Source organism: Carassius auratus, chromosome 27 (genome assembly GCF_003368295.1).
Source record: "Carassius auratus strain Wakin chromosome 27, ASM336829v1, whole genome shotgun sequence".
In the NCBI taxonomy this organism is placed as follows: Eukaryota; Metazoa; Chordata; class Actinopteri; order Cypriniformes; family Cyprinidae; genus Carassius; species Carassius auratus.
In genome coordinates, this window is record NC_039269.1 from 7,006,704 (window position 1) to 7,031,918 (window position 25,215).

A 25,215-nucleotide genomic window follows, 5' to 3' on the forward strand; every position below is an offset into this window, starting at 1 on the left:
TTTTTTAATGTAATAAAAGGTTATAATCTAAATAATTACATAAGGTTACTGTAGTGCCAACAGTGAAGCATGGGTTCAGTTCTCATGGAAATGTATGAACTGATCAAATGTAAAGCTTAAATGCATTGCATTTTGCTTTGTATAAGTGTAAAAAAAAAGCATTCATTTAAATGTAAATATTCTGACTTTATCTTTAAAGGGGTCATATGATGCAATTTCAAGATTTCCTTTCTCTTTGGCGTGTTACAAGATGATTGTTCATAGATAAGATACCTGAAGTTGCAAAGACTAAAGTCTCAAAACCAAAGAGATATTCTTTATGAAAGTTAAGATTCTGCCACGCCCCCCTAAATCCCCTCGTTTAAACACGCCCCCACATGTCTACATCACAATGTGGAAATATTTGGTTAATGCCGCCCAAATGTTTACACAAAGAAAGAAGGCATGGTTTCAGTCACCACAGTTAGTGTTGAAGCAGTCACGTCAGGGAGATGTGTGTGTATCTAAGAGAAAGCAAAAGCACTTTTTGTTCTTCCGAGAGTAGATGCATTTAGCAATCTTTAAGATTACTTACAACAGAACAGAAATGTTTTTAATGGACGACTATTTCGTGAAGCTAGGAGAGGAGCTAACTCTGACTTTGCTATGACAATCTGGATCTTCTGCATCCGCTACTAGAAGTATGGTTATTAGTTTAAGTATTTGCTATTGACTGTTCAAATGCAAAGTTGAAGTGTGTGTGTGTGAGAGAGAGAGAGGCCGGGTCATTCACATCACAGTGGCTTCGGCTGTCTTAACCGTCCGTGTCTTGTGTTCTGCAAACACATATGAGCTTCATCACTGTGTATATCACGACTCTGTTCCTCTTTCAGGCTTGAACTGATGGTAAAACTAAGGACATTATTAACTGTCTTAACATTTATTTTGAAAGCTGAAGCTCGCAATTATGGAAAGGGGTGTTACATTTTCAACAAGTGCTTGCGTTGTTCGGCCAATCACAATGCACTGGGTCAGTTGGCCAATCAGAGCAGACTGCAGTTGTCAGAAGGAGGGACTTTGTAGAAAATGACACTTTTGAGAGAGGCGGGGCATAGAGGACTTCAATAATGTACAGTATTTGAAAAATAATGTTCAGTTACACCAAATACACAATTATTATGTTTAAAAAGGCATCATATGACCCCTTTAAATATAAAAAATAAATATTGAAATTGACATGTCAATTAAATAATACTTTTATGTGAACACTTTTTATTGTTGTCTAAACTATCAGTATCCTAAGTACTAGTCATTCAGACAAGTCCATTTTGAAGATGTGTAGTATTGCACCTCCTTACCAGTAATGGTTGCATATTCATGTTCTTGTATGTTTTCAACCCAGCATGCATCAGCCGATGTAGAAAAAATGATTTTGGGGAACAAATGTGACATTAATGAGAAGAGGCAGGTGTCTAAAGACAGAGGCGAGAAGGTGAGTAGACCATGTTTACAATGTGATGTTCTCTTACACCCTTTTTCTTTCCCAAAAACAGTTTGCTTGTGTAATATTATTTAATGTTCATTGTATAAGACTCTACAGCAGTGATGCCACCTTCCACAAGAATGTGTTTAGTTAATGATCTACCTGCATCAGAACGAATGGCTAGAACTGCTAAACAGTCTGTAATCATCCAGTGAAATCATCATACTTGTATCTTATATAATGAAACCTGTCTGTACTCGTTTAGCTGGCGTTAGAGTACGGCATCAAGTTCATGGAGACGAGTGCGAAGGCTAATATCAACGTTGAGAACGTAAGTGTAAATGGCTTTTATGATTAATCCTGGTTTCATGCTCTTATCATATCTGCAGCAGATTGAACGTTTAAAGGTCTAGTTGTGACATAATGATGTTTCTGCTCTACTCGCAGTCATTCTTAACGCTCGCCAGAGACATAAAATCAAAGATGGACACGAAATTGGTGAGACTTTCCCTTTTTGTGCTTTAGCTTTGTGTAAAAATGAATTAAGGTTTTAAATTGGGTAACACTTTACTATAAGGTTTCTGTTGTTATCATTGGTTAACATGAACTAACAGAACAATATTACTAAATTATAATTATCGTCTCAGCGTATACTAATGCATATTTAAGATCAGTTTGTAGATTCGTTTATGCACTGTGAATAACACAAACATTTGTATTAACTGACATTAACAAAGTTTAATAATTGCTGTAAAACTGTCTGTTCTTTGTAAGTTCATTAGTTAATGCATCAGTGTTAAACCGGATGAGACAAACAATTTAAACCGTAATATGCGTGTCGCATGAGCTCTATTACATGATTAATCGATTTCTATGCATTTGTTATCTTGGAAATAAGTTGATTTTGCGTTGTCAACTTTTGGATGTCTTATTAAATAAATTAAATTGTATTTAATGAAAATTCTGGTAACAATTATAGCATTTTTAATGTACTACTATATACATGTATAAAAGTTTAATGCATTACGATATTTGAAGATTCCTTGTTACATCTACAATTATTTGTTTGTCGTGTGGTAAATGCATTATATATTTTCATAAATTGTTATAAAAGTTTAAAAAAGTAATTTTTTTATATGCATTATAATATAATTATGCATTATTTTCTCAAGGTGCAACAATGCATAGATAAGTCTTATAACTGACTAATTAATAAGCTCATACAGTGCATTATGAGGCATAATTAATGCATTAAAATAATTATTAATACTTCCTTATTATAGAATTAATTATATATATAACGGCTTGAAGTAAAATGTTGCCATTTGGATGAATGAATCCAATATCCCATGCTCAGTATTGGTCCAGTTTCTGGCTAGCTTGAGATAATAAAATGAGAATCTTGAGTCTGATGGTTTATTTTTTCTCTTTGCTCACGCAGGAGGGGAACAATCCTCAGAGCAGCAACCATGGAGTGAAAATAACCACTGAACAGCAGAAAAAGAGCAGCTTCTTTCGCTGTGTGCTACTGTGAAGACCAAGGCCTTACTGTCCGCCAACCGTGGGCTGAACACGACTGGACTACACTTTCACTCTCAGCACTCCTCCTCCTTCCTCTTTATCCCATCTCTCCTTCTCTGTCGCGCTCTTCTTCCAGCCCTAGGGCAGTCGGAGTTCCCAGCTCCTCTAATCTTCTTCCATTGACTGAATAGCGATGCCGCTTCCTCTCGCTTATGACCCTTCCCCGATGAAACAGTGGTGGGAAAGCATTGGTTCTGCAAGTCAAGGTGAAGAACTGGGTGCTGATGCATCGTCGCAAACATGCACCTAAAGAAGATCCCACATCTTTGTTTCAATCGCTTGTTTTTTGAGCGCACAACTGCCAAAATTGATCCATTCCTTTCGTGGCGACCCGGAAGAAGTCTGGGTCGGGCCACAGAGCGTGGTCTGATATTGAGCCAGTTTTGAGAGTTACGTGGGACTTTCTTTATCATTCCATTTCCATGCATTCTTCGACAATCACATGACCTTATTGTAAGTAGAGGAATATTATAACCCACCTCTTAGATGCTTTTTCCTTTCTTTCATTCTTAAAAAAAAATTGCAGTTTTTGGCCCTGGTTTTATTTTTCAGACCTGTTACACAAACTTGCTATATTAAACGAAGAAGGATCCTACTTTTTATTCATTAAGACACGTTTGCTGCCTCGTTAAAACTAACCTTCTCTTTTTTTTAACATGCACACAAAGCGGTTTCCAAATAGATCAGCGCTAGCTTTCGTTTCTTTGAGTAAGTACAAAACTCAGGTCTTTATTATGACCTGAAAACGGCCCAACATGAAAGCATTCTGTAATTAACAACACTTGACTGGTGTAATCAAATGAAACTGACACCTCGCCCTTGATAGGAAGTGATAGGAAATCCTGAGTTTGTAGTATTAATAAATATGCGTAACCAAAAGCAATGAGAGAGGGCGACTGTGTAACCTGAAAAGCAGAGCTATACTTGAGAAAGCACCTCGCGTATACAGAAGTTCAAGCACTTTATCAGTATCTTTTGTGTTGTGTGTAGTTTGTGCCAAGTGATAGTTTTGCATCATAAAGACAGGCATTTTGACATGGAATATGACCTGCCAAATTCATGTTCGTTTTGAGATTCCCCCAAACATTTTCTTGAGTTAGTCCTAACACTCATCCTGATGGTAAGCCAAAGCTGGTTTTATGCATTGGCTGCAGTTCTTCTGTCAGTAGTTTTGTTCATTTTGATCATATTCTTGTATTCTGAATGGACTGTACATGTAGCATCTGCATTACAATCCTTCAACATGTCAGTCTTAATTAAGTTGGGTTGCACAGTGTAAAAGCAAACAGCTTTGGTTCGTGTGACTAGGATTAACTACCCAGAACACAGTAATCCAGCATTCCTGAGTTTTGAATAGCGTGTTATCATAAGCACATGCAAGAAATGCAATGCTAAGAGAGTTCAAAAGCAAGCTACGTTTTCAAACGGAGTCACAAGAGACCTTTATTCAGAGAAATTGTGTAGTTTTTCCTTTGCACCGCAGTATACGCAAATGTACATTTTGTAGTCATTATAAAATGAAACATGTCCATTGGTGCAGTTGTGTTCACCAGCAATAGGTCAGGAAACTTTACCAGTTTAGATTTGAGGGAGAAAAGAAAAAGTCAATTATGAAGATCCAAATCAAAACCTGACGAGAACACATTCAGGTCAGATTTCACTGCAAAAAAACTGTTTATGTAGCATTAGCAAAAGTTAAGTATCTACATAAAATAAAACTACTTGCATATTAGACATTGTGGGTTGTACCAGCAAAAAAAAAAAAAAAAATCACAGAAATAGATTTTTATTTAATTTTTTACATAATGAGAATTCAGGAAGTTAATTATGAAACTGTCACAAAAAAATAATATATTTATAACTCATCCGTTTGATTTGGGGTGAAATGTGACCTGAAAGTGTTTTTAAAAGATTAAAAGGCTAAGAAGAACAGTGTTTGACTGTTGTCGAGACAGAAGTGCATTAGATTCTCTTCTTTCTGCAACATGGCACATGCTAAAAATGGCCACTTTCCTTTTCTTTTCCCAAGCTTAATCGTTGATCAACTTGAAATGACTTCCTGTTTGCACCTTGTTCTGTTTCCACCTCGAGGAGATGCTGTTTTGGGACCGTATTTGCTTTAGAAGCTGTATGTCTTCATCTTTACACACAGCATCTCTCTTCACTCCCTGTCCAACAGTGTCTTGCCGTTTGTCTTAATAACTAATACTTGATCTTTCATTTTGGATCTATGCATCATGAAGGTTATACTGTTGACCCCCTGTGTGTTTTGTCTGTGTGTGCGTCTGTGTTTATTATTTTCTGTAGACGTCCTGTACATTGAAGCCTTCTTCTGGTTGTCTGTTCTGAGCTTTAGAAAACAGTCTGCAGTTTAAAACATGTAAACGGACCTCAGATGAAATTTAATCTGGCGTTTTAAAGTGATGGAATAAAATGCAAAAACAATATAACAAGACAGCTGGCAAAACATTTGTATTTAATTAGTGGAAAAGAACATTAGCAAACAGGTAATGCTTTCTGTCTTAACAAACGGCTTCGCAGTCATGTCGTGTTTATCGAGCAGTGATATGTACGTCTGTCGATCTCAGTTATTGCTGTTTAGTTGGTCTTTCTCATATTTCTCGATTTGAAACGACTCATCCATATCATTTACAGATTCTTTTTATACAACCAGGTTTTCATTTGTCGATTTGTGAGGTATCTGGGGAGATCGGTAAATTACATTTTGGTATAAAAGAAATAATTGTAAATAACTCTAAAAGGAGATCTGCTTAAATTGTACTGTACTTTCTAAAACGTTGAAAAACTGATCTACAGTTTTTGTAGATATCTGTACTTTTGATTTATTAAAATAAGATTCTTTTAAGAGATGGATATGTGTTTGTTTAATACTGACGGATGCATTATTTTCAGGTGCTGGATTTGCTGTCGGTCATCCAAATAGAAAAAAAAAAGTACATTATTGTGTTTTAATATTGGATTCTTCTTATATTTGTACAGGTGCTTTCTTTATTCCTGTATTTTGAATTGGTAATGTAAACCAACATCTGTACCTGACTTCATCTGCAGCGAAAGATCTTACATCAACTTATAAAAAAATAATTTTCCTGTGGTTCAGTGTTCAGATGATTTTCATATCCGGATGTGGAAGGTGCTAGATGGGAGAAGATCAAGACATTAATAGGATTGAAAACATCAACAGCCAGCTCCACCAAAATCATCTGTGTGCTGTTGATTAGTTTACTTTTTTTTTTTTTTTTTATCAAAACTTCACTTAAACTGAAACATACAAATAAATGAAACATTGATAGAAGCATAAACTAATTTAAAACAGTAAAAAAAAAAAAAAAATTAACCCCGTAACGGTCACTCACATTTTTGAACATTCCAAACTTAATTTTTATAATTCATGACTGAAAACATTTTGTAACATGATATTGATGTACCGTTTACATGGTAATAAAATGGGTTTTAAAGGATTAATATTGAGATGTTAAGATTTCAGTTGATATATAATATCTGATGATTTCTAAAGTGTGAACAAAGAAGTATTTTATTCATTTTTTTTTTATAAAGGTCAGAACTCCTGTTATAATGTAGATTTTGTCATAAATTAATCTATTGCTTTTCCTACATAATTATTAACAAAAAACATTTGGAAAAATATATATTTGGGAGTCTTAAACCTTTCCAATGATATATAGTTTGTCAAAATTAGATTTTAATTGTAATCTAGTGAAGTAAATATAGGCTTCCCGTATATAAATACTAAAATAATGCTGACTGGAAAGATCAATATTTTATCACCAAGATACAATTATAATTTTTTATTATTCATTTTTGTATTTTGATTTATCTTTTATATTTTCAGTTTTCATTTTATGGTGACCAATATATATAGTTTGTAATCTTAGTATTTTATTTTAATTTTGGATTCATCTATATTGTATATTGAGAAATGTTATCTTGTCAACTAGCTAAAATAAAATACTTTTTAATTCAATTTCAGTTTTGAAATTGATTGTTTTAGTTTACTGTAATAACCATGTTCCAAACCGAACATCTGATTAAGCGATTATTTATTCAATTAAATCCAAAGCATCATTCTCTTACTGTTTTCATTCCAAGCCCTAGGGAACGTTAAGCATCATTCCCAGTGTGTGGCTGTTACCTGAGGAAGTCCGGCGCTCTCACGATCATGTTCTGGAAATCCTCAAGAGACAGACGGCCGTCATTGTCCAGATCAGCTTCATCGATCACCTTCTCACACACCATCCTCACCTCATCCTCGGTCAGCTCGTTACGCGTCAGTTTGTTTAAGGTTTTCTCCAGATCTGATTTACAGATGAAGTCGTCGTTGTTGAAGTCTAGAGGGAAGAACGAGGGTAAGCTGTGTCAGAAAACACTTCTGTGGGAGCTGTTAAAATTATTTACTTGTTTTCAGGGGCGGATCTAGAAAAATATTGATGGGGTGGCGAGAAGGGGGCAGGAATTCTTGACGGGTGGCAACATATGGCAGACCTATATATACTGAATTTAGTCACAGTTATCACAGTTTGATGATAAATATATGTGCACACTACAAAAGGACACAGGCTCTCATTTACAAACTCAATCTCATGCAATCAATGTCTTGCATTTGAAACAGTTCATAAAAGGAATAAGTGACCATACCCCATAAGCACCACCACACTAATGCATACAGTATGCATCCACATGTCATTAAGAGCATTATAAAAGGTTCAGTGTTATCATTATGTCAATTTATTATAAGAAACACAAGACTTTAACAGCCAATGACATTTCCAGCTGGGGAGACTCAACTGATTTTCTTCAGTTTAGTGTTAATCACCATCTAACTCAACCAGTCAAGAGCTACAATTAGATTTAGATGTTATATGAATATGGTCCCTGAAGCATAGGTTTAATTAGCTGACAATAATAATAAATAAATAAGCATTATAGACACAAATACAAATGTACTTTTAGAAATTGTTTCTGAAAAATATGGTATTATTGTTTTGGCAAGCTTAAAATAAAACTATGAGTGTGATATTCCTTAAAAATAATGTTTTAGTATATCTTTTATTAAGTATATTTTACTAAGCAATTTTTTACATAATTTCTTTCAGTTAGACCACACTTTTATTTTGGTGGGTTGTAACCAGTGTTTCTGTGTTTTTTAATTAACTATTATTATAAGCTAATAGGAAGTATAGCATATCAAGTATGCTAATACTTCAAGTATAGCATACTCTACTGTGCAATAGTACTATAGTTCTGTTTGAATTTATTCAAGTTTTACCAAAATTTTATTTTGACAGGTTGTGGTATAGACATGTGTATACGATACGAATGAATGACGATAATTTTATCAAATGAAATGGTGAAATCCTCTCATAGCGTGATGACGTGCACATGTGTAGCCTACATCATGCATCAATATAGTGAAGAGCTGAAAACTCCACGCGTGCTTCAGTGTGTGTGTGTGTGTGTGTGTGTGTGTGTGTGTGTGTGTGTGTGTAGTAGAGCACACATTCCCAGAGACGTGTATAACAACACCTTAAGGGTTCCCATAAGCAGGATTGTATTGTCGTGACTCGTGGCCCCCTTCCTCAAATATGATGATGGAAAAAACACCTACTATAGAGGTGAAAAAATAACTTTAATCAAATAAAAAACTAAATGAATAAATTGTATTATTTAAAAATCACATTTGTAGCTCTTGACATTTACCTGTGGCTATAACTTTATTATGACTCTAATTTATTTTATAGTCTCAAGCATTCAGAAATCATGCAAAAGGAAACTAAGCAGTTTTACTATGATAAAACCATGGTTTATGTTTGTAAGGGTTGTGAGATGCACGTTTTTCGTTGAATAAATTCTAAAGCCTGTGTCATCTATAGCAAAAAGGTGTCCAAAAATTAAAGATTAAGTGAATATTTGAATGAAATGTTTGGTCAGTAGCGTAAACAAGGATTTGATTGTCTTGTAAGTGTAACAGCAGCAATCACATGGCATTTGTAATAACATGTACATAAATAGTTTATTTTGTATTTGCCTACATTATGTATTTTAACAGTGGTATTATCATCAATCAATCATAATTAATCATACCAATCATTATTGCCTCATTATTTTTTATATAATGCATTTTAAGTCATTTTAAAGGCTATTGATGGCTTAGGTCTGTTTTTATAGCAACAACAACAAATATTGCAGTATATACTTTGTAAATTATTAGAGTTTGGGGTTCGCGAATCATTTGAGTCAGTTCGGGAGTTCAACGCGGATTCGCGAATCATTTGAATCAGTTCGGGAGTTCGTAGCGGGATTGCGAATCATTTGAGTCAGTTATGGGGATCGCGAATCATTTGAGTCAGTTTGGTAGTTTGGAGCGGAATCGCGAATCATTTGAGTCAGTTCGGCAGTTCAAAGCGGGTTCGCGAATCATTTGAGTGAGTTTGGGGATCGCGAATCATTTGAATCAGTTCGGGAGTTCATAGCGGGATCGCGAATCATTTGAGTCAGTTTGGGAGATCGGAGCGGGTTCGCGAAACATTTGAATCAATTCGAGAGTTCGGAGCGGGTTCGCGGATCATTTGAATCAGTTCGGGAGTTCAAAGCGGGTTCGCGAATCATTTGAATCAGTTTGGGGATCGCAAATAATTTGAATCAGTTCGGGAGTTCGGAGCGGGATCGCGAATCATTTGAATCAGTTCGGGAGTTCGGAGCGGGATCACGAATCACGAAAGATTCGCGATTTTCAAATAGCCCATAACCTTTAATATAATTCGTTGCTGCCAACTGGGGTGGCAGCAGGGGTGGCAAGGCTTTATGCCACCCCGGTAGATCTGCCCCTGCTTGTTTTTAAATTTAGTTTAAGCTGCCGATAAAATAAATTAATAAAGCTTTTAAATGTAGCTTTTAAAAAGCACAAGTCATGTAGAAAGGCATTTGGATAAAGAATAAATAAAATAAATACTGTAAATAATGTATTTATCACTAATAGCTATTTCACAATGCATAGACAAATAAAAAAAAAATATTAAAAAATAAATTTATTGACCTATTTATTCTTTTTAATATTTTAATCAAATGAAACAATTAAAAATACAATAAAAATTTAGTATAGTTACAAATTTGAATATAAATTTTTATTATTATTATTATTTTGTTTTATTACATTGAAATTAAATGTATGCATTTAGGCTAACATTTTTTACCTAACGTGTTCCCTAAGAATCGAACCCACAACCTTTTGTGCTGCTAATGCAATGCTCCACCACTGAGCCACAGTATATTTTAGTATACTTTATTTATTTTAAATGGGGCAACCATGATAGTTCACTACACATTGTTTTTTAATACTCTCAACAGTGATGCATAATTTCAGCATAGTCTCTTGTTGAAATCATTGTTCTCTATTGTTTGAGAGCGTTATCATTTACCCCATGTTAATGTTACATGAGTACAGAGTTTTTTCTGATGACAGCAGCAGATCAGATTCTCTGAGATCTTTTATTCTGTTGTTTAATTAGACAGCTGCATGCTTTTCATAGGTAGTTTCCTCTTTAATGAACGTGTGAATTATTGATATACATGTGTCAGTTAAGGTTCTGCAGGTTCATCTCTACATGAATAGGAACAAAGACTGAGGTCAGGTCATAGTTTCAAATGGTTTCGTATACCAGAATAAACTGACTTATAACCTCATGTAGTTATCAGGGTTATTATCGTTAACTAAAACTATTGAAAATATTTTTCCAGTTGAAACTAATTTAAAATTAATAAATAAGATTAAAAAAAAACGTAAACTAAACAAAAATTGGAAATGCACTAAATGTAGTGGAAATAAAAACTAAAACTAATTTAAAATTAAACTTAATAGCAGGCCTAATATTGAAAAAAATAAATAAAACTACAAAAAAAGAAACTAATTAATAAAAACTATACTAGATAATATACAAATAATACTGATTACCAATGGTCCTTTTTAAATAAAACATCAGTTTATGTGATTATTTATTATGCTCTTACATCCAAAACATTCTTCTGTTATGACATTTTATCCAATTTCTTAATAAATTAACATGATCAAAGAAAGAAAAATGAACAGGAGGTTTGTATGTTTTTTTAATAAAAAAAAAATACTTTGTTAATGAATTAGTTGACGTGCTTTTAAACATTTTTTTATATCTTTACTAGATTTGTGAGTTTTGGTAACATGACATGCACCCGAGACTGACCAATATACATTTTGAATAACGTTACTTAAATATGGGTTATCATTCAGTGTTGAACAAAGTGTAAATAATTAATTCCAAATCGATTAACCACTCACCAGTTTAGCTAACCTCATAAATGGTTGATAATTTTTACGTATACGAAGCACATACAATGTTTGCTTAAAACTGACCGTAGATTTTAAAAGCGTAAAATGCCTTCAGGTCCCGTGGAGCCATTTCACTCAGCACTGAAAACATGTCCAGAAAGTCGTCCAGGGTCATGTTTCCTTCTCCATCCTCTGAAAAAACCTCAGCGATCCTCTGTCTGAATGGGTTGTCCTGAATAAAACACAACATTTTCTTCAATCCTCCAAAATAAACTAGACCATGAACTAGTGGTTCTAATTGGCAGTGTTGGGAAGGTTAGGTTACTTTGGAAATGTAATAGGTAACAGACTACAAGTTACCCTATTTAAATGTAATAGTAGTGATTTTTATTATTTTAATAAAGTAATGTAATTAAAAATGTCTAATGAATGTTTATTTGCAACTGTTAATCATTTTCAAACATTTACACCATGCAGGTTTAACCTTAAAGTAGTGCTCAATACTGTCAGACTTTCAACATCCTTCATCACCTGAATTAAGATGATAACATTTGTACACATCCACCACACAATCACCTTTTACTTTGAGATTGATCTGAAGTTCAATGCAGATTTAACATCAAAAGAAATAGTTTATAGATACTGTTTTTCAAACCAAATATTTGCATAACTACAGGAAACACTGCATCTAACAATGATTTGGGAAAAAAAATAAAAAAATAAAAGTATAAACATCAACTCAAATACAGTTATCTAATAAGCATGTGCCCTATTCTGTGTACTAAACTCCTGCAACATTGGTGTCTTTTTGAAACACTGCTATCTCTTTGTATATGATATGATGATAGTTTCTCAGAATAAGTAAAATGCTCATGAAGTGACTCACAGCAGTTCTAGAGATTATGTTTGTGTTCAGGTACTAATATATAGAGGCAGCAGAGGCTGAAAACACAGCAAGCTTCAGTAGGCCTATGTGTAGTAAATGAAACCGCATGTCTGTGCCATAAATTTCCATGAGGGGCAGACTGGGAAAAAATTAAATTAGGCTGGGAAATCTCACACTCATACACCCAACATGGACAACCCTATTGCCGGAGGTGGATTCACAGATTGTGAATTTTGGACTTAATATTCACAGACTAATAGAGAGATTAATATTCATGCGTTTTGATTCAAGTGTACTGACCTACTTTTGATTTATTCGTCCAAAATGTGGCATATTCTGTCTGCGTTAGGCTGAATTCCATTTTTATGACTGGATTCAACGAACCAAACTGTGTTTTTCGTGTCGCGGAGATTGCAATTTGGGGAAGAAATAAGCTGTATGTGGATGCGTGTAAATATTAAAAAGTAATCCCCTTTGTAATCGTTAAAAATTCATAAGTAACTGTAATTTATTTACTTTTTTTAAAATTATTTTTTCTTAGTAACTCTAACTGATTACAGTTACATTTATTTTGTAAATTAAATAACGTAACACTGTTACATGTAACTAGTTACTCCCCAACACTGCTAATTGGTTAGATTTCGTTAAATCTTCGTTCTTTGTACATTTCCGTATGACCTGCAAACGCCTCAGTGACGGTTATTTTTGGGGCGTGGTTTGTGATTTTTTTTTTTTTTGAAGCGTACGTTTTCGATTCATGACGTACAAATTCATACGGTAATTGCCATCTTGTAAACCATTTTAATACTCTTCTTGATAGTATTGTAAACAAATCGTTATCATGTTTACCCGCATGAGTCATTTACAAGCTGCACGTGCAATAACTGCTTCTTGTTGAAAGTGACTGAAGACATTTGAAAGTTTTGTTTCTTACACTGGATTTTATTCCCCTCAACCTTTTTGTTCCCTGTCGAATACATTATCCTTTCACTATTTCAGATTAAGAAACCACTTCAAACGATTCGGTGCGCGAGTGAACTGTCCAGATGAATCAAACTGAACTGATGCCAGGCTTTTGCAACAAAACCTGACCAATTGCTAATCAAACTAGTCCAAATCTAGCCCAAACGCGTTTCGAGGGGATCCTCCAATAAAAATTGCGTTCACGGGAGTAAATATCACGTTATTGGGGTTGTTTCAACCCTTGGACACGAAAAACAACCAGAGCAACAGTGTTAAAGGGTTCTACCAAAAGTTTAAATTCAGTCATTAACTACGCACCCTCAGATATTTTTGATGAATGTAGTAATTAATGACTGAATTTTCATTTTGGGGCGAACTATGACTTTAACCTTTGTGCATCAATTGAAAAAAGTTACGCATAGGTGCATGTCAAAAAATTTGAAGCTTGGGGGCACAGACTTAAGTTTAGCCTCATTTGAAAGGAGACCCAAGAAAGATTATTGTTGAAGTAAAGAAAAGTTTAAAACATTGAACAATGCTGTGAATGAAAATGAGTTATGAACAATTTTTTATATAAAATATATATTTTATAAAACATGTTGAGATCTAAACCTGCTAGAAAATTAAAGCCATAAATCTAAACAAGTTATGTTCCAAATTTGATCTTGACGTCTCAAAAAAAATAAAAAATAAAAATAATAATAATTATTTAAGATTTTGTATGGGCACAGTGTCAAATTTTCCCCCTTACTTGCCAGCAAACCTCCGCTGGTGCACACAGTGGTTGTATTTGTGTTTTGCAGTAGAGTTTTCTCTCTCAAATATTAAAAGCACACACACACACAGTTGTTTTTATGATGGATACAAACCACACTCTGACATCCATACCAACACACCCACACACTAGCTGCATTGTTTATCCATTGGCTCTATAACAAGCAGAAGCAGAAAACAGGAATAAAGCGAGTTTTTCTTTTATAGATCAAACTTGAAAAAATGCCACCATCTGCTAAAAAATGTTGAAACCTTGCCAACAAAAATAAAAGCATATTGACCAAAATAACATAATTTTACAGTAAATATGGCACTAAATGGCATAGCAGTTTGATTTGGTTTCAGTGGGGACATTTTTGTCCAAAAGTTCCTGACAGGAACTATTTTGTGTACCAATAGTGCAAAATAGATTTATTAATGGAAATGTGGGTAAAATAGTAAAATTCCAATAAAAATACACTCAACTGCCAAAATGTATGCAGTTCTTATTAACGCAGGCAAAATGATAAAAAGTAGGCCTAAAATAAAAACACCCGAAAAGGACAGAGATGTCAAAAAGGTTGCACAAAGGTTAAAAGCGGACTTGGCAACACCGCAAATCAGGTGTGACCAGATGCTCTCCTCCCATGTTTGTATGGATACTAATGATTTAATTAGAATTTGCCGCCTACAAATTTCCTTTTAGTTGGGGTGACGCGTCATTTCCGATTAGGCTATAAATAGCGCATATCCATTCATGTCGAGATGTACGTCACCTCCGATTGAGTGGGGGTTCCCATTTGCTTCCAACGTGCGGGTGATTTGACTGCGGCTGTATGCCAGCTTTTGCGTGCTCCTGAAATGATTTCTTTCGGTAAGCTGTTATTGCAGTTATTTGTGGGAACCAGCTCTCTGGTTGGGATTCTGACGAGTGGGTATGGGTCTTTCGTGTATTTCAGGCACATGTAAACCAACGTGTGACGCTACAGGATCAAAACAAATCAACGAGCGATCTAGAGTGGTTTGTTTTAAGTGATTGACATGGTTCTATCGGCGGGTGAGTCTTTTCCTTGTTGGGTCGAGACCATTGGGCATTCAGGCGGGCATTTAACCATTGTGTTTCCCTTCTAAGGTGTCTGAGATCTTTTCCTCTCTGCCTTTCTTCCGTATTTAATGCGAGGAATCGCCGTTGTCCTAACCTACTGTTTTGTGGTTTTTGTCTGTTTCATTTAGTCTGATTTGTAAGAGTGGTTTGTTATGTGGGTTGGATGATGTTATTAGTAATTTGTTTTGTTTTTTTGTTTCTTTGTTTTGAGATTGTGTTAGTGTGAATTATAGTTTTCAGCGAAGTGTTTTTGGATTATTAGTATTTGTGTTTTTTTGCTGTTTATATTGACTTCATTGTGATTTTTCTAATCGTGATCTTTTTCTTTTTTTTTGTGTATGTGTGAGCAACTGTAAACTCTCTTTCTGCTAGATGCCAGGGGCTTCAGTCAGGAATCCTCCTTTTCCTCAGCGTGCTGGTGGTGGTTTTGAACACTGGGTGCTGTGTGCAGTGAGACGCACCGATTTTGTGTGTGAGTGATAAGTTTACTCTACAGTGTGTGGTTTGGTTCCTTGTTCTTTAGCCCGTGGCTGAAAAGCTTTTGAGTGTAAGGTTTTATTGTATGTTTATTTTGTAGTGATTGACTTTTGAATGATTGTAAAACTTCTCTGATGCCGTGAGGAGTTTTGCCTGGTACGCCCGGTTTACTCCTGTCTGCTTTTAATAATAAAGAACTCCTTTTGTATGATTTGCATGTCTGTTCCTTACTAGTGCAACGAACTTGTGTGTCTTAAGATAAAGGGTATCATTCATTCTCTGATGTCAGAGTGGCGTAGTCGGTTTTTGTAAAGTTGCAGTTATTCTATTCTAAAAAGCTAGGCCCTAGTGCCCCACGAATTACGAGCTCCCCTCGTTCTGCCACATTGTGGCGTAGTCGGCAGGGTCTTTGCACTGGTGTAGGACAGAGATGTGAATTATATAGGGTTTATGTTTTTTTTTTTGTGTTCCCTTGACTTTGGTTGTGTGGAGGGTGTGTTGTTGTGGTGTTTTTTTTTTTTTTTTTTTTTTTTTTTTTTTTTTTTTGAGCTTTTGTAGGAACAGGACAACGGCGACCCTGCGCGGCCAGTAGTGATCGGGCGGTGAGCCGCTTTCTTCGATTTTGGCTTTGGCCCTTTCAGGTAAAAAAAAAAAAAAAAAAAAAAAAAAAAAAGTGGGAGAAAAGTTAAATACTTTAGTATGGAGGAGGAATTGCAGGAGCTCCGGGCGTTGGTGGCTCAGCTGCGGACTGATAATGAGCAGTTGCGACAGGGGCCACCAGCTGTGCGGCCAGCTCCTAGTGCTGATCCACCTGTTGCTGTGACTCCTCCAGCAGTTAGTCCCTCATTTCCTGATACCGGCCCACCTGAGCGATTTGTGTTTATCCCGAGGGATCGTAAGTGCCCAAAATTTAATGGCAGGACTGGCATTGATGTTAATGAATGGATAGAGGAGGCACGTGCTTGTATGAGGGCACGCCATATGTCTACCGTTGACCAAGCCTTCTTTTTAATCGATCATTTAGAGGGTGAGGCGCGTGAAGAGCTTCGTTATCGTTCTGGGGCAGAGCGGCGACATCCAGACCAAATTATTGCGGCGTTGCGCGAATTGTACGGGTGTACGCGATCGTATGTAGCGTTACAAGAACTGTTCTTCTCTAGGCGGCAGCAGGAAGGGGAGACTCTTGTGGAATTCTCCCTGGCCCTGATGAGCCTATGGGAAAAAGTTAAAGAACAGGCGCCACATGAAATGTCTAATGCTGGTGCTCTGTTACGAGATCAGTTCGTGGAAAATGTTAGCGATAATACACTTAGACGTGAGTTAAAACAGTTAGTTCGACGTAGCCCTGACAGTACGTTGCTTGAAGTGCGTAGTGAGGCCATTCGTTGGGAGCGAGAGGGGACCCCCGGGGGTGCAAGGGGACGTAGCTATTCCGTTCCAACGGCACATTGTATACAATATGGTGTGCATGGACAGTCGCAGCCTGGTAGTAACCTTCCAGGAGGGTCATCTGAGTTGCGTGAATTAAAGGAGATGATGAAAATGCAACAACAACAATTAAATCAACTTACTCAAAGTTTAGCCCATATTCAGAGAACTCAACTGGGGGGTGGAGTACAGCGATTTAGTCATATTATTTGCAGGCGGTGTAACCAACCGGGACATTTCGCAAGAGAGTGCGAGGGGGAGCGTAGAGCTACCCGGTTTCAGTCTACCATGCCGGCAGGTCCACCCCGGGGAGGGGGACCGGCTCCAGCCAGCCAGCCGCCGGAAAACTAATACCCACCGAGCGGTTGAGCCACTGTTCGGTTGGGGAAGGGAGGGGCTCAAGTCACCTGATTAGCCCAGACTCACTTGCTCGTCTGGTGTCATCTTGTCCGCAGCTCGTTGTCCACATGGGAGGTGTTCCTGTGTCTTGTCTAGTGGACACTGGCTCTATGGTGACGACTGTCACAGAAAGTTGTTTTACTACTTATTTTAAGCCTTGGGGACCCGAACGTCTCCTTTCATGCCAGTGGTTGCAATTGCGAGCAGCGAACGGGTTGTCGATTCCGTATATAGGGTACCTGGAGTTAGATATTGAACTTTGTGGTCGGCTGATCTTGGGGTGTGGGGTCTTGGTGGTCCGGGATCCTCCTGGTGGTTTGGCTGGCCGAGTCCCTGGGGTTTTGGGGATGAATGTTTTGGGCCGCTGCTACCGGGAGCTCTTTGGCCAGCATGGCTCCGCCCTCTTTGAGCTACCGGCTGTGTCCCAGGCTCCTTCATTCATTACACAGGCACTGCAACACTGTCATCAGGCCGACATTAAGCCTGTCATAACTGTTAGGGGTCAAGTCAGGGTACGAGGTCGCCATGTGAATCGTATTCCCGGGGGGACATTAAAGCTGGTAGCTGCTACCTGTTCAACCCAGTATTCCAGTGGGGCAGTCTTATTTGAGCCACCAGAGGTAGGTCTCCCAGCAGGTTTGCTAGCATCCCCTGCCCTGGTGAGAGTGGTCCGAGGAACGGTATATATACCGGTAGTAAATGTCGGTACAACGGATATCGTTCTGTATCCACGAGTTACTATTGGTGCGTTAAGATGTGTGGATGTGGTGAGTTTGCCTTCTGAGGTTAGCGAGGTTCAGCCAGTGGCAGTGTCCGCAAGTGTACAGGCGGCTCAAGTTACTCCAGTGCAGGATCAGATTGATTCCCTTGATCTGTCTGTACTGCCAACGGCAGACCAGGTTAAAGTTCGGGCTTTGCTGTTAAACTATGAGTCGGTGTTTTCCACATATGAGGGGGACCTTGGGTGCACAGGTCTCATTTCTCACGACATACCCCTTGTAGACCATACTCCCATTAGGCAGCGACATCGGCGGATACCTCCATCCGAGTATGAGGTAGTGAAAGCGCACATAAATCAGCTCCTTGAGGCACAAATAATTAGGGAGAGCAGTAGTCCCTATGCATCACCCATTGTGCTCGTGAGAAAGAAGGATGGTAGTCTGCGCTTGTGTGTAGACTACCGCCGTCTGAATGCGAGTACAAGGAAGGATGCTTTTCCATTACCTCGTATCGAGGAGACCTTGGACTCACTGACGGGTGCCCAATGGTTTTCTACCATGGACCTCGCCAGTGGGTACAATCAGGTACCTGTTACGGAGGGGGATAGATACAAAACGGCCTTCTGTACTCCATTTGGCTTGTTCGAATGGAACAGGATGCCCTTTGGGCTGTGTAATGCTCCTAGCACCTTCCAGCGATTGATGCAAAGATTGTTTGGGGATCAACAGGGACAGTCCCTCCTTTTGTACCTCGATGATATAGTTGTGTTTTCGGCATCAGTAGATCAACATCTCTCTCGGATGGAGGTGGTCCTGAATCGCCTTCAGAGGGAGGGATTAAAAGCTAAATTGGGGAAATGTTCATTTTTCCAGAGGAAGGTAAAGTATTTGGGTCATGTGGTCTCATCTGAAGGGGTCGCTACAGACCCAAGTAAGGTTGAGGCAGTGACCCAGTGGCGTTGTCCCACTACTGCTGGCGAGGTGCGTTCCTTCCTGGGATTTGCCAGCTACTACCGTCGGTTCGTGGAGGGGTTTGCAAAAGTAGCTGCCCCGTTACATGGGCTAGTAGCAAGGCTGACCAATCCAAAACGTCGGAGGTGTTCGGAGCAGGACTTTGCCGATGCCTGGTCTATACAGTGTCAACAGAGCTTTGAGGAGTTGAAGCAGCGACTGTCTGTGGCCCCGGTGCTGGCCTATGCCGATTTCTCCTTGCCTTTCATCCTGGAGGTTGATGCCAGCTATGGGGGTTTGGGGGCAGTACTGTCCCAGGAGCAGGGAGGAAAGGTACGACCAATAGCATATGCTAGTCGTGGTCTTCGGCCCACTGAGCGCCGTATGGACAATTATAGCTCTATGAAACTGGAATTTCTGGCGCTCAAGTGGGCCATGACAGAAAAATTTAGGGAGTACCTGTTGGGCCATAAATGTCTGGTTTTTACAGACAACAACCCTCTCAGTCATGTTCTTACAGCCAAACTGGGTGCCACTGAACAGCGTTGGGCTGCTCAGTTGGCTGCTTTTGATTTTGAGATTAGGTATAGGTCCGGTCGCTGTAATAGAAATGCGGATGCCCTGTCTAGACAGAATCCACTTACAAGGGAGGACATCCAAAGTCTAGTGCCGGGGCAGGCTATCCCCGAAAGGATAGCTCAATTAGCCCATGCGGGACCGGTGGCCCAGGTGAGCCAGGTAACAGTGTTCCCAGGTCCACCCTTTGTAGATATGCGCTCAGGTCAGAGGGCCGATCTACATATTGCAGAACTGTTAAGGTTCTGGCGACGACAGGCACTCCCAACACCGGAAGAGCGCAAGCAGTTGCCAAAACCAGTGGTCACGATGCTTCGGCAGTGGGACCGATTGGTGGAGCAGGATGGGGTAATGTACCGTCGGGTGAGGCGCCCAGACGGTGGGGAAGAAACACTGCAGGTGTTATTGCCTATGGCTATGAAGGAGGAAGTTTTGACACAGTTACATCAGCAGCACGGACATCAGGGTGTGGAACGGACGACTCAGTTGGTGCGACAACGGTGCTATTGGCCAGACATGTCTTCTGAGATTGCACGTTGGTGCCAGCAATGTGAGAGGTGCCAGCATGCGAAGGGCCTTCCCTCGACACACCGTAGTTTCATGGGGCACTTGATGGCTTCACGGCCGAATGAAGTTCTGGCCATCGATTTTACAGTTCTGGAGCCTTCCCAGTCTGGTATTGAGAACGTTATGGTCATGACTGATGTATTCTCTAAATATACGTGGGGTGTGGCTACCAGAGATCAGCGGGCAGAGACTGTGGCACAGGTTCTGGTATCTGAATGGTTTTGCCGACTCGGTGTTCCAAGTCGTATCCATTCAGATCAGGGTCGGAACTTTGAGGCCACCCTTATCCAACAGCTTTGCCGCTTGTACGGTGTTGAGAAGTCTCGCACTACTCCGTACCATCCGGCTGGTAACGGACAGTGCGAGCGGTTTAATAGGACCTTGCACGATTTGTTGCGTTCTCTGCCCGACTCTCAGAAGGGCGACTGGCCGCTGTGTCTTCCCCAGGTGTTATTTTCATATAATAGTACCCCCCATCAGAGTACTGGAGAATCCCCGCACTTTTTGATGTTTGGCCAGGAACCTCGGCTCCCAGTGGATTTTCTGCTTGGGAGAGTCCAGGAGCCGGAGGCCGGCTGTGTGCAGAGGTGGGTATTAGAACACCAGAATAGGCTCAAAGTAGCTTTCGAGGGGGTGAGAGAGCAGCTAAGGACTGCGGCGGACCGCCGCAAGGCCCGCCATGATGGACAGGTCCGGGAGGTACCCTTACGGGAGGGTCAGTTGGTGCTCCTTCGAACTTTTAATGTGAGAGGTAGACATAAGATACACGATCTCTGGGGCCCATTAGTATATCAGATTGTAAGAGCAGGTGAGCAGGTATATTCTATTGCACCAGTGGACAATCTGGGTAAAGTGAGACAAGTACATCGCTCTGCAATAAAGCCATGGGTTGGTAAAAGTCCTTTGGTTGACCCCCCTAAGTGTAGTATGTTGGAGCCAATAGCACCCACTGACGAAGAAGAGGAGACTGGAGATTGGTTTGTAGTAATGCCTGAGACCCCTCAGGAGGGGCAAAGGTCAGTACCACCAGTTGAGACCCCATCAGGAGTTGCCGGAGAGGACCAAACTTTTACAGATGGTCTTCAAGAGGAGGCAGAGTATACAGAGGTTATAGTACCCGCCCCAGGTAATGTGATGGTGGGAGTAGGGTCACCAGAGATTACTCCTCTTGAGGATACAGGGGTTAGGCGTACAAGGAGGTTGATGGCAGGGTACCATTCAAATCCACATCACCTCCCTCGCACAATAGAAAGACCAAGGTACGAAGTGGGTACAGTCAATAGTCCGGTATCTAGTGCTGTGGTTGCCTGGTTTCGACCCTGGCATTAAAATCATAGATGTATAAAAAGTATTCATCGTCGGGCCGACGACGAAAATGTCAGGGGTAGATTGTGACCAGATGCTCTCCTCCCATGTTTGTATGGATACTAATGATTTAATTAGAATTTGCCGCCTACAAATTTCCTTTTAGTTGGGGTGACGCGTCATTTCCGATTAGGCTATAAATAGCGCATATCCATTCATGTCGAGATGTACGTCACCTCCGATTGAGTGGGGGTTCCCATTTGCTTCCAACGTGCGGGTGATTTGACTGCGGCTGTATGCCAGCTTTTGCGTGCTCCTGAAATGATTTCTTTCGGTAAGCTGTTATTGCAGTTATTTGTGGGAACCAGCTCTCTGGTTGGGATTCTGACGAGTGGGTATGGGTCTTTCGTGTATTTCAGGCACATGTAAACCAACGTGTGACGCTACAGGATCAAAACAAATCAACGAGCGATCTAGAGTGGTTTGTTTTAAGTGATTGACATGGTTCTATCGGCGGGTGAGTCTTTTCCTTGTTGGGTCGAGACCATTGGGCATTCAGGCGGGCATTTAACCATTGTGTTTCCCTTCTAAGGTGTCTGAGATCTTTTCCTCTCTGCCTTTCTTCCGTATTTAATGCGAGGAATCGCCGTTGTCCTAACCTACTGTTTTGTGGTTTTTGTCTGTTTCATTTAGTCTGATTTGTAAGAGTGGTTTGTTATGTGGGTTGGATGATGTTATTAGTAATTTGTTTTGTTTTTTTGTTTCTTTGTTTTGAGATTGTGTTAGTGTGAATTATAGTTTTCAGCGAAGTGTTTTTGGATTATTAGTATTTGTGTTTTTTTGCTGTTTATATTGACTTCATTGTGATTTTTCTAATCGTGATCTTTTTCTTTTTTTTTTGTGTATGTGTGAGCAACTGTAAACTCTCTTTCTGCTAGATGCCAGGGGCTTCAGTCAGGAATCCTCCTTTTCCTCAGCGTGCTGGTGGTGGTTTTGAACACTGGGTGCTGTGTGCAGTGAGACGCACCGATTTTGTGTGTGAGTGATAAGTTTACTCTACAGTGTGTGGTTTGGTTCCTTGTTCTTTAGCCCGTGGCTGAAAAGCTTTTGAGTGTAAGGTTTTATTGTATGTTTATTTTGTAGTGATTGACTTTTGAATGATTGTAAAACTTCTCTGATGCCGTGAGGAGTTTTGCCTGGTACGCCCGGTTTACTCCTGTCTGCTTTTAATAATAAAGAACTCCTTTTGTATGATTTGCATGTCTGTTCCTTACTAGTGCAACGAACTTGTGTGTCTTAAGATAAAGGGTATCATTCATTCTCTGATGTCAGAGTGGCGTAGTCGGTTTTTGTAAAGTTGCAGTTATTCTATTCTAAAAAGCTAGGCCCTAGTGCCCCACGAATTACGAGCTCCCCTCGTTCTGCCACACAGGCATCGCTAGTTCTGAACTCATTTTGGCATATGGTTACCTCCATCCTCATATTATTAATAAACCACTCATTTCGTATAAGATCAAGTGTCTCGCGTGCTTTTTTTCTTTGCTAATACAATCACTTCATTAAACTAAACTAAGCTGCTGGTTCTCAAGTTAAGAGGATCTGATAACGCTTAACCTCACCAAGACTGCGATCAATTAGTAGGAGGTTCATAATTGATGAGGAACAGGAGTGAGATGCGCCGTACCTTCAGCTCCGGCATGCTGCCAATCAGCTCGTAGGGCAAACGCACTTCCGGTTGGTTTTTGTAGTCCAGTGGCACGAGCTGCGGAGCTAAATCACGGTATCGATGAAACCGTCTGAGCAAAAATGACAAACATTCATTGACAGCTCTCCTCAACTATTCTTATATCACGTAAGTTTGTGATATAAGACATCTTCCTACTGTTTATATGTGTGATAACTGGGACATTTCAGCCACATAAAACCAGAAAGTAGCTTACATTAATAAGCACCTCACCTCAGAATTTCTTTTCTGGTGAAATAAGTGCAGTCCTACAAAAATATGAGAAGCAAAAACATGCAATTATTTATTTTTTGCTCAAAGTACCTTCATGCAAATGCTTTATAACTGTGTTGAGAAAATAATGAGATGCAAAGCATTCATGCATATTCATGAATATAGCTATTAACATTACTATTTGAATATCAATTCTCTTTATTATTTACACTTTCCACAAGTGCATCAGTGTCATTTTTGCATAAATGTACTTATGCAGGTGAGACACTTTTGTTAGAAAAATGTGGTGTTAGTAAGATGTTTTAAAACAAATTAATACTTTTATTCTGCGAGAATGAATTATATTGATCAAAAGTGACAGTGAAGATATTTATAAAGTTACATAAATATAAATACTGTTCTTTAAAACTTCCTATTCATCAAAGAATGCTAAAAAAAAAAAAATGTGTCAGTCTCTACAAAAAATACGAAAGCAGTTTTCAACTTATTCTGAAAATATATTCAGAAATGTATCTTGAGCATATTAGATTGATTTCTGAAGATCATGAAGACTGGAGTTATGATGCTGAAAGTTCAGCATTGATAAATAAATTACATTTCACAATATTTTACACTAGAAGTTATTTAGTTTTTATTATTAGTAGTATTAAATAAATGCAGCCTCAGTGAGCACCAAACAGTGTAGCGTGAACTCAAAAATGATGACTGACCTGATATGCGTCCAGTTGCTGGGATGTAAAGATGGTCTGTTTGTTCCCCATTCTTGCAGCTCCATTGCAAACTGGCTGTGGACTGCAGCTGAATGAAGCAGATATTTCAGATATGAAATACTGGCACAAAGGGCCGCAGAGAGAGATGGCAGATCAGGTGTCGGCTGCTGCGAGGCCTTTAGTTCTCTGATAATGGCAGCATTTCATCATTTAGCTGCCATCAATGGCGGTCTCTCTTGGATGTGCATGTGTCCTGTCGGTCAGGGGAGACATGTGAGCGTCAGATTACTGACCCCGTTCACATGCTGGGAGTACTGGAAGTATAGGGCGAAATAATAGTCAAATATTTTTAAGAAATAGAATATAAATTTCACTTTTAGATTTTAGTTCTTATGTACAACCCCCCTTTAATTCATTATGGAGATTATTGCTTTTGTGAGGAATTTTTCCATCGTGTCGCATTCAGTCATTTTAAAGTCCTTTATAAGACTGAGATCTCCTGTAAAGCAGCTTGGTGTATTGTGTTCATAATTGCAAATGCATCTCAATTATGGCATTAAATATGCAAGCACTGGAGCATCAGTGCACTATTGTGAGTTGAGTTGGTTGGCACAGAGGCTGAATGGTATCAGTTGATCTTGCAGCTGTTCACCTGCTGTTCTTTTACTTTCTCTCCGGATAACGGCTCATATCTCTACCTGTCAGCTGTTGCTTTTCTTGGCACTTTTTTCATGTGATTATGTAGGAAAACTCGTCTGGACGGCTTCAGATCAGCCTTAAGTTTACTGTTTTATACATGTTATGTTTGTATTTCTTTGTTTTGGACTATTTTCCTTTTTTTCTGTCACCATCTTTTGGTGATGTTTGGATCTGTAGATAACTAATTGGTTGATTAATGTGAGATAAATGATAGCTGATAAATGAACTGAAAGACTTCAAAAACCCTCTGTTAACCCTCTATAGTGGAAAAGCATGGGAAAGAAAAAGAGGAAAAAGAAAAGGAGGGAAGAAAAAAAATAAGGGGTAACGCGAAAAGAA

The 25,215-nt window shown here is 38.9% G+C and overlaps 2 protein-coding genes across 2 annotated transcripts in view; one reads left to right on the forward strand and one right to left on the reverse strand.

Moving 5' to 3' along the window:
• Positions 1-5,488, forward strand: part of LOC113045267 (ras-related protein Rab-8A-like) — an 8,285-nt gene extending 2,797 nt beyond the window's left edge. Inside the window, exons 5-8 of the mRNA XM_026205515.1 lie at positions 1,382-1,471; positions 1,728-1,793; positions 1,910-1,960; positions 2,904-5,488. Of these exons, the coding sequence (XP_026061300.1) occupies positions 1,382-1,471; positions 1,728-1,793; positions 1,910-1,960; positions 2,904-2,996 (300 nt within the window). The 3' untranslated portion in view covers positions 2,997-5,488. The remainder of the gene's footprint in view (positions 1-1,381; positions 1,472-1,727; positions 1,794-1,909; positions 1,961-2,903) is intronic.
• Positions 5,489-5,631: 143 nt separating this feature from the next.
• On the reverse strand, positions 5,632-25,211 carry cib3 (calcium and integrin binding family member 3). Its single transcript, XM_026205516.1, has 6 exons — positions 24,178-25,211; positions 23,468-23,502; positions 23,195-23,306; positions 11,466-11,613; positions 7,215-7,410; positions 5,632-6,197 (listed from the first exon to the last, which is right to left on the reverse strand). The coding sequence occupies exons 1-6, from the start codon at positions 24,226-24,228 to the stop codon at positions 6,176-6,178; spliced, it is 564 nt and encodes a 187-aa protein (XP_026061301.1). The 5' UTR covers positions 24,229-25,211; the 3' UTR covers positions 5,632-6,175.
• Positions 25,212-25,215: the final 4 nt, after the last annotated feature.